At 38.2% G+C, this 10,356-nt stretch overlaps 1 protein-coding gene across 1 annotated transcript in view; it reads right to left on the bottom strand.

Moving 5' to 3' along the window:
• Positions 1-276: 276 nt before the first annotated feature.
• LOC139157015 (uncharacterized) overlaps positions 277-10,356 on the bottom strand; it is an 83,092-nt gene continuing 73,012 nt past the window's right edge. The window contains exons 39-44 of the mRNA XM_070733326.1: positions 9,895-10,047; positions 8,350-8,559; positions 6,323-6,443; positions 2,710-2,769; positions 816-931; positions 277-537 (exon numbers count right to left, since the gene is read on the bottom strand). Of these exons, the coding sequence (XP_070589427.1) occupies positions 427-537; positions 816-931; positions 2,710-2,769; positions 6,323-6,443; positions 8,350-8,559; positions 9,895-10,047 (771 nt within the window). The 3' untranslated portion in view covers positions 277-426. The remainder of the gene's footprint in view (positions 538-815; positions 932-2,709; positions 2,770-6,322; positions 6,444-8,349; positions 8,560-9,894; positions 10,048-10,356) is intronic.

Here is a 10,356-nt window from a genome sequence, read left to right as displayed (position 1 = left end):
ATCCCCATGGACATGTGATTTACATTCAGATGCTTAACAATTGACTCACATTTATAATTGTTGCAGTGTCCCGGAGTCGTGTGACTCCTCTTTTGCAACCTTCTGATAAGAAATGTCAATGGGGTAGCTAGATTAACTTAACAATCATTTTACTAATTTAAGAACTGCAGTGATTCACTTAACAAATGTGGTAGGAAAAGTTGAACTCAATTGTGCTCGTACGTTGAGGACTACCGGTACAATGACAATGTAACTTTTTAAAAACTACAAATGAAATTTCAATATGGCATGACAAAGCCAAAATATTTTATTCTTATATTATTCAAAAGCATTGGAGAAAAGATGGTAGGAAATTTTTTATTAACAATTACTGACAGCAAATTTGCGCACAGTAATGTTTTCAGTCTTGGTCAAACTAGTAGCAGTTTATATTTGAGATGGGTTTCGCTCTCGTTGCACAGGAAGAGTAGAATGTGAGGTTTGAGTAAGATCTGGTAACAGAACATCTACTATTCTGTTTCTCCATCCTGAAGGTACCTGGAAAGACAAAGTTTGTTATTTTTGTGTTTTGCATTTTGGACAGCTAATATTTCAAAGATTTCGGAATAGGGTTTTTTTTGTAGCGGCATAATATGGGAATTGGAGCAGAGGAAAACCCACTGCACATCTGAGGTGTATACACATGCAAGAATGACCATTGTTATTCTTTCATAGTGAAACTCTTTAAAAAATAGTATTCCAATGAATAAACTTGTTGCTCTCTTGACTAGATAACTATCCTTGTCTGATGGTTTCATTAACTTTTCACTACTCACTGTTTTTGGTCTAGGAATCTTCTCTAAGATGGTTTTGGCTGTCAAAAGATTCTGAGTGGAATCCTTGGTTAATATAAATGTTGACAATTCTGCATTTGGACTGCATGAAGAAGAGCCTGTAATATAAATGCAGTATATACTGTAATATAATGTTATATAGTTGTCCATCCAAAAACAAACCTCCTTCTCTCCCTCACCCTCCTGGCAAAAAAAAAAATCAATGTTAGCTCCTTCCTTCTGTTAGGCCAATCTATTCCTATAAAATATATTGTAACAAAAACAAAGAATACTTCCTCATACTGGGAATAGGGATAACACCACGTACCCCAAAAAAGGTGACCGTCCCCCTTCAGCCCAGCAAATCTATAACTTCTTTTTTATTTGCTAGCCATGCCTAATAGCAACTTGCCTGACAATTATAGAGGGCAGCTGAGTGGATTGCAGGAAAGAGATGGCGTTCACATCTGTTCACTTATCAGTCAGAGTAGCCAACTAAAAAACCTATAGCCATCATTCTGATAGATGCTAGAAGCAGATGTGTTTATTTTCAAGGTTGGGACCAATCACTTTTTTCAGTCATTCTAGTGCAGGAGTGTCAAACTCATGTTGTCACATTGTCACGTGACATATCGGGACTTTTCCCCCCTTCACTAAACCAGGGCGTGTGGTAGCACATGATGCATCCAGCCTGCGATCCATGAGTTTGACACCCCTGCTGTAGTGTGATATGGTTGGCTTGAAAGTGGTGAGCGTCAGAACACATGACAATGAGAATCTACAACCTGTTTTGAACAATCTTTGCATATTCTCTACTATTACTGTTAAGTGGTAATGTTACAGCCTCTCTCCCCAGTTGAACAGATACTGCATTTGCACTCTAAATAATTTCCAAGCACATCTTCTAGGTCACATTGAAGCGACTGCATATCCCTTCTTGAAAATATACCATTTGCAAACATACTGTGGTTTTTAGTATTTTTGGAGGTGTTTTCAACTCGTTCTTCTTTGCCAAGAAGCTCAGAGCACTTCCAAAATAATCTTGTCAATTTCACATTTGATGCAAGACATTTTGTGCTTTAAACATTCCATTTGGTGTACCTCTAACAATGTAAAGAGAGCACAAAATGCAATGAGGTCATTACAGAAGACCAGCAGTACATTCTAGGCATTGATTAATTTGTAGAGGTAATTTGGAGCTTGGAACAATTTCTGGAATATTGTTGTGCGTAGGTACACAATGCTACATTGTATTCTTTGTTAATATATCCCATTCACAGCTCTACATAGAAAAGATGCTTATTCATTAGAATGTTTCCATTGCTGGTGTGGATGCAATTGAAGTGTGTGAATGAACTTTGTAGCAATCTGAGCAGAATGATTTGAAATCTTGGCAATAATTTTGAAGGGGGTTGGCAACTGCTTCTGAATATATTTTTTTCCCCATTTTCAGAGCCAGGGCATTCTTGATGGCATCCCATCCAAATATAAAATCACATCCTGTTTATCTTTTTTGACATTAGTCCAAGTTAGTTAGTTCCTTTGAATGAAATTCTTACCAGGATGTAGCTCTCATACCAATCTAGCAGGTTTGACTAGAGAAGCTAAGAAATATCCTGGACAATGACAGGCACAAACCATTTTAATACTTTTGCCTCTCTGTCTTATAAGCACAATACAATACTCAGGGCATTGTGAACATTATGGTAGAAATGACATAGTAATAAATTCCCACTGTTTATAAAAATATACCATCTGTGAACTTTATTTGCTTTTACATGCTAATAACTACTTGATAAAGGGAGCCTGCAGGTTTATATATTTTTCTTTACAGCTTTCCAAGATAGTACGCTAAAGTTAAAATGAGAAATGATGTTCATAGTTTAGTTCTTCTTACCTGGAAAATAGTAAGGTTTGCTTTTAGTAATGTGTGAAAGATTAGCAGACCTTCTTGTAGCTGAAAGCAAAAACATAAATAAGATGAATTTAAAAATAAAGGATAAAAAATTTAAAAATGTTAAAATGTCTAACATTTTTAACAGATCTAGATGCATCATTTTTTGTTAGACTTGTATTCTGCTTCCAAGAGCTCAGAGAGGCATGTTTAGTTTATGGTTAATCAGATTTCAAATTTAGTTAACATTTATTAAAATGGATAAGATTGGATCTTCTGACATTGTTTTTGTTGCTGTATACAATACTATATGTAAATAAGTGGATATAATTAAATTCTCACATCATCTTCATCTGCTCATACAGTCTTAGCTTTCTTACAACTCAATAACAGTATTTTTGAATAGAAATATGCTATAATGCAGCTGCTGCTTGATCAGTATGATACTGTCAAGCAATGAAATCCTAACTTTAAGCATTTGTATATGTAAACGGAACCAAGAGTTCATCCAGGTTTCAGCAAGTAAATCCCATGTAATGTTTTTTTTAAAGTTTCTTCCCGGTTGTTTTACAAATAGAAAATAGTTGTGTTATTCAAGCAATTAAGAACTGGTACAAAGAAGGTGTTCTCAGAGATGATTCCTATATGGTATGGATTTAGGTAATGCTTCGTTACAGATGGAGATTTAATTATCTTATATAATGCAGGTTTAAATGCATGCAAGTGTTCCATGGAACAAATTAACTGGATTTATATTTTGGAGCATTTGTCCCATTGATAAAAAGAATATCTAGTTCAGGGTTTGAAGTGTGGGATCCTTGATGCTCGGAGCATTTTATTTTAATTTTGCAGATGTTTCTTTACCCACTGATGGGTATGCAGGAATGATGTTACTTAGCTGAGATGTTGGCAAGGAAACAACTAAGCTCAGAGAGCACCACATATTCCCATGGCATGTAAGGCTTTAGAAGTGATAAACAGCACCTTGTACTGTACCCAGAAGGAAAATGGGAGCCAATGTACAAGAGTGGCCAAAATTGCATGTATTGCATCCTGAAACCGTTGTAGCTTTGGGGTGGTGCTCAATGGTAGCCCCATGTGCAGTGTAGTATACTGTGGGTAATCCAAAGGGGACTTGACTGTAACCACAGCCTTCTAATCCAGAAAATTTCACAATTGTTAGGGTAACAACAATGGATCTATGTATTGCTGCTGTCACCAACTGCATAAGTAGGAGTAGAGAATCCACAAGAACCTCAAATTATAAGGTCAGTTTGGTGAGTGCAACCCTGCCTGGAATTAAACGACACATCACCAAATCCTGGGAGGCTGATGATACATAATGCCAATCTACATAGGCAATGTTTGGAGATGTTGAGGAACTGGATGGGCTGGAACTGATTTTGACTCATCCTTGCAATGGCAAAATAATGGCTCCTGCTCCCAACCGCCAAAGGCAATCCAGAAAGATACCATTGTAGTAAAAGATGCTGACAGATCTAGGACAGTGAGGATGGTGGCATCACTCTGTACCAAGTCCATCAAAAGTCAATAGAAACATGAGCTGGTTGATCCTAAGGAAATGAACAGGGTTTCCATGGTTGTGAGCTCAGCCAGCTGTGGTCTGGAAGTGATTTATTTGGACCTTTTCAATCTGGCTTTAGGCTGGAAAAGACATTGTTTGTGATTCTATTGACTTTCAATGTCTTTTCCAGCCTAAAGCCAGATTGAAAACGTCCATATAAATCACTTCCCCAAGGGCCCTCTGAAACTGAGGGGCAACCATCCTCCCAACCACATTCCCTTCATTTTTGCCGGCGCTGCTTTGAATCCCAGCGAGGGGAAGCTCAGGGGAATCCCAGCACTTCGGTTGGCAACGGAAGTCCGGATGCAGGGATTCCCAGGGAAAATTGCTCCGTCTTATGAACTTTTCTACTTACGAACCTGGTCACGGAACGAATTAAGTTCGTAAGAGGAGCGAAATTGCAGCATTGCAAAAACACGGAAGTCCTTGAAACCCCACCTCCGGACCTCCGTGTTTTTGTGATGCTGCGATTTCGCTGAGGCTCCTCTCGTTGGGAAACCCCACCTCCGGACCTCCATTGCCAGCGAAGCACCCGTTTTTGCGCTGCTGGGATTCCCCTGCAGCATTGCAAAAACATGGAACTCCGGAGGTGATGTTTCCCATGGAGGGGAGCCTCAGGGGAATCCCAGCAGTGCAAAAATGGACACTTCGCTGGCAACAGACGTCCGGAGGCGGGGCATCCCAGTGGCGGCGGCTTGGGTTTGTAAGGTGAAAATAGTTTGGAAAAAGAGGCAAAAAAATCTTAAACCCTGGGTTTGTATCTCGAAAAGTTTGTATATCGAGGGGTTTGTAAGACAAGGTATCACTTTATTTTGGTTATTTCAAAAGGATCTGCCCAATCAGAGTTCAATCTCGAAAATGAGCAACTCACAGCGGTCTTGAAAGGGCTCCCCTCAGCTCCTCTTTACCCCAAAGGGATCTGATTACCTGAAACAGGGCCAATAAGTAGTTAACTGCACGTGCAGTAAGGGCAGAGAAGTATGCTTTGCTGCCCACTATCACAATAAAAATTCTGATATATTTTCAGTCCTGAGCCACAAATAACAAATTATTGACTCAAAGTGGTACAAAAAACCTCCCAAATGCAGCAGAAAGTAAATTGGGATGCCAAGTTAATAAAAAATAACAAGATCCTGCTATTTCAGCACACACTATGGAGTATAAGACGCATCTCTCCCCCCCCCCCCCCAAAAAAAAGAGGCTGAAAATTTGGGTGCATCTTATACTCCCAATGTAGCTTTTTCCCACTGACCTAACGAGGTGCTAACGATCTTCCCGAATTGCAGGATTTTTTCATTGCTACTCTGAAGAAGTTTTTTTCCCAGCCCTGTCTTTGCAGGCTTGTTTTCATTGCTACTCCTTCAGAATAAGATTTGTTTTTTTTAGCTTTAACCAAGGGATTAAAATAATGTGCTGAAGACTAAGGATGCTAGCCAGATGAATACCTAGTAGGTAGATCCCCCCCCCCCCAATTTTTCACCCCCTAAACTAAGATCTGTCTTATATTCTGAAAAATATGGCATATTAAATGTGAACTGACTGGGGGCTGCAAGAAGTGTCTGCTTTTCAGCAGCATGTTAAAATACTGACTTTGGATAATGAATGGATAGCTCTCACACTGAAGCTATTCAATAAATATTTTCAAGGTCCATTTTAGGTTAATTTCAACAATATAGGACGTTAACATTACTTAGCAAAACCAAGAGTGAGAGAAGCTCCTCCTCCTCTCACTTCTTCTGAGGATGATACAGTAATTTCTTTGAATTGCATCCCATGCCAGTGTTACTATTTTTCTCCATGGCTTTTGGCTCACTGAAATTAATTGGTGAGTAGATCTGAGCATGTTGGCAAATGAGGCCTAATGTAATTCTTAGCGAAAGGCCTGGTTTTATTTCTTTAATTGCTTTCACCTTCCCTATCTTTCCAAGGCCGCAGACTCTTACCGCTGATTTTGTTTTTCTTGAGAATAATAGCCGTGCAATGGAACTAATATCTAATTGCAACCAATTATCTTTCAAACTACATTTATACCTGCAGGGGAACGTTTCTGGGAAATTGCAGCTTCGGAGTCGTAACGTTGACACTGCAGCTCATGTATCCTTTGGAAAGCATTCAGCTTTAAATTGCGTTCTTGGGTCAGCTGGCGTCTTATCTAAAGTAGGTGCGCGCGTGTGTGTGTATATATATAGAGAGAGAGGGAGAGAGGGAGGGAGAGAGAGAGAGAGAGATGTTTATAAATAATCCCAAATTCATATTAGGATCCATACTTAAAACACTTGAATGCACAAAGGGAAGGAAATGCTTTTAACCTTAGTTCAATTAATATTGGCAGCTAAACCAGAAGAGATTAAATTTAGATTGAAGCAGCGATAGGACTGAGAACAAAGCAATTCCATGTGATCAAATGAAGCTTATGCTGGGATCAATTGTACTTTCCTGCTTCCAGGACACAGAGCTAAATGCGAGAGAGCCTTGTGAAAACAAGGCTTTTCTGGGCCCTGTGTTTCCTTTTTATTTTTCATCCTCTCCCCAGTGGCTGTAGAACTACAGAGCCAGAAAGGGATTGATAGTAAATCAGTCTGCCTAGGACTATCCATAATGGGGCCAATGCTACTAATCACCCTCCTGGAATTTTTATTTTTTAATTTTTTTATGGCAGGAGATGGCAACAGTAATATGACGCGACAATCTTTCAGACTTCCCTGTGCCAGTTTGGAAAGACTCAGAAAATTGGGGGGGGGGGGGGAATTAACCACAACTGTGCTCAATTACTACAAACAGCCAAATTAATTGCCCTATGGCAGTGATGGCAAACTTTTTTTTCCTCGAGTGGCAAAATAGTGCGCATGCATGCTATCGCACTCGTGCGTGTGTCCACACCTATATTCAATATTCCCCATGCACCCATGCTACCCCATTTTCTTACTTCCGATGGGCCCGGTAGGCCCATTTTTTGCCTTCCCCGGGCTCCAGAGGATTTCTTGGAGCTTGGGGAGGGCAAAAATGCCTTCCTCTGCCCCCCTGGAGGCCTTCCAGAGGCCAAAAATGTCCTCCCAGAGCCTCTGTGCAAACCAAAAATTAGCTGCTGGGTGCCCACATATGCGCTAGAGCTGAACTAGGACAATGGCTCGCGTGCCAGCAGATATAGCTCCGTGTGCCACCTGTGTTCGCCATCATGGTCCTATGGCAAAGGATGGCATACATATTCCGTATCAATTATACTAGCATTAGGATTTGACATGATTCATCGATGCCAAGTGTATCGGTGGTTATTGAAACGGATGTCCATGTGCCGCCTCTATGTTGGTTGAGGCAGGCAGGATTCCCTTGAGTACCACTTGTTGAGGGTCAAGGGAAAGGGAGGATCTTGCCTTCTCTTTCTGCTCAAGATCCCCATGGACAATTGGTGGACCACTGCTGGACTCGATGGGCTTTGGCCTGATTCAGCATGGCTCTTCTTATGTTCTTATGTAGCATCAAAATAACCCTAGCAGTTTAGAACAGGTGACTATAGAAAATCAGAAAAACCAAAGAACAGCAGTAAAATATATTAGCCTCAAAATAATGGTGCCCTTATTCTGCCAGGCAAAAGAGATCTGTAGGTAAGTGCAAGCCAACGGTGGAGGCTCTTCTACATGTGTCTAGTGGTTAAAGCACCAGGCCATAAACCAGTAAATAATTTCCAATCCCGCCATAGGCATGAAAAATCAGCTTGATGACTAGGTCAGTCTCTCTTTCTCTCCCTCTCTGTGTCTATCTCTCTCTCTCTCTCTATGTCTGCCCAGGTCACCTCACAGGGTTGTTTCAGGTGAAATAGGTGAAAGAAAGAGTATTAATTATGTTTGCTGCCTTGATTTTTTTTTTGTAAAAACAATAAAGGTGCAAGAAAAAAATGTAAAAAAAATCTGGATCATCTTTGTCTATCTTTATTATTGCATTTTAAAATTCAAATATACATTCTGATGCACTACATTTTTTGACTCTTGTTAGCAATGGGATTTCAAAGCACATATGAAAATATATCCTTTGGTAAGTCGCCAAAATATTTATAACCTTACTTGTTGAATTTCTTTCTTCATCTTGGCTTCCTGAAGATGTTTTGTTTTAGAGGATTTTTCCGATTCTTCTGTCAGGTTCAACAACCTCACTTCCCTCTCGCCAAGGTTTTCTAACATTTTATCCGAGTTTGCTGTCTTAATCAAATCTAATTGCTGTCTTTTGCAAAATTCTCTATTAATCTTACGTTCTGCTTCCTGAAGTGAGTATTCCTACATGAAAATATTAACAAGATTTGTATAATACTGTGTTCAACCTCAGGAGAGAAAAAACCCTGAATTAAATAAATTTATTAATAGTATTTACAGAGACAATAGTTTTATCAAAATATTTGTTTTGCAATACTGCATAGAATATTCAAAGAAAAAAGTGATTAAAATTGATTGCAGGAAGAAAACATTATTTTGTTCCATCTTTAAAAAATAGCAAGGCTAAATTTTTCATTTTTATAATCTTTTTAGGAGTAAAATGTAAAATAATTAGTCTCACACATATTTTATTACAACAATCATTTACATTTAGATTGTAATGCCAGATTTCTTTCCAGAGTTTTATCTTATTCTTAATATATGAGAGACACTCTAGAAATTAAAATACACCCGGATAAGCAAAAGCATATTGTCTGGCAATATTTTGCTTTGAATAATTTATGTAATATATATCCTTTAAAACCTTCTATAACAAATGATTTGTTTGTTTAAAAAGTGAATCCTGAACTATATTGCACTATAATGTCACATTAACAAACAAAATTTTAGATGGAGTACTTCCCATGTCTCTTTTTCTAAGATTCTTGGAGCTGGTCCCTTTTTCAATGGCCTTATAGTTATTGAACTCCAGTATTATTATCCTGGTCTATAGATTTTTGTCATTAAATAAATTTCTACTCTCTATAGCTAAATTTATAAAAAATGTGCACTTTAATAAATATTCTGGGTATAAATAAATTGGATTTAAGTCCAATTTAGACCAAATATGAAGTTTCAAAGGACATAGGAAAATAAATAAATAAATATGTACATTATCCAAACATTATTAAATTAGACTGTTATCCCTAGGATAATACCCATTTTAATTATTAAGAGCATTTCTAAATGTATCATTCAGATGATTACTAAAAGATAGAAAAATATTTTTAAATTTTGAAGAGTTAATGTGAAAATGCATTTTGATTCAAGAGTAATTGATATTTTGCAAGCAAACGTCATAATCTTTTAATGACCCCAGTAATCCTTTGCAGGGTAGAGTCTGGGCAACTGAATGGAACTAGCAGAATGTGTACTGGCTGGATGCCCTTCCTCTCGCCAAGGAGGAAATATTTTGCAAGCAATGCTTGTGTTAATTCCATTTGTATGTTGTAAACAGATTGAGGTGGGTTAATGGTTACATTTTGGTAGGAGAAGGACACAGGTTCTTGTTAAAGTTTTATAAGAAAAATGAATTATGCAAAAACAGTTTAAAAATGAGGGAGATCTTATTGAATTCAGTAAAAATAATACAAGTAGATTTTGTTGGCTACAAGGTATATGAGGAGCTTGGGCAGATACCTGTTTCTCTAGTTGTTGCTTCAGCTTTTTATTTTCGGTCTGAGATTCTGCCAAGACTTTCCTTACAGCTCTCAACTGATGATTAAATAAAATGGCCTCGTTTTCCGCCTTCATCTGGGATTCCAAGCACTCTTTTTTATTCTGAATAGCCTCCTGCGAAGACAAAGGATTCAGCAAGATCTAAGCTAGAGGATCAAATCTCAGAGGCTGAATTATTTACAAGGTTGTTCACTTTGTCTCCTTTACAATGTGTGAAGAGATCCCCATATTTTGTTTGGTCTTTGTTAGATCTTTTAAAGCTTAATACAAAACAATCAGAAAATCTCTACTTCTTTCCATTCTAACTCTTAATTTTCAAAACATCAGTGCTGCACGCATTGCTGCTTTATTTCACCTCTCCTGAAATAAAAAGTACTATTCCTAACCATTCAATGTGGACTTCCTCTAGTTTAAATAATCCTA

This window comes from Erythrolamprus reginae, chromosome 1 (genome assembly GCF_031021105.1).
Source record: "Erythrolamprus reginae isolate rEryReg1 chromosome 1, rEryReg1.hap1, whole genome shotgun sequence".
Classification (NCBI taxonomy): domain Eukaryota; kingdom Metazoa; phylum Chordata; class Lepidosauria; order Squamata; family Dipsadidae; genus Erythrolamprus; species Erythrolamprus reginae.
Note: the sequence above shows the minus strand (reverse complement) of the source record. Positions and strands in the feature narration are given on the sequence as shown.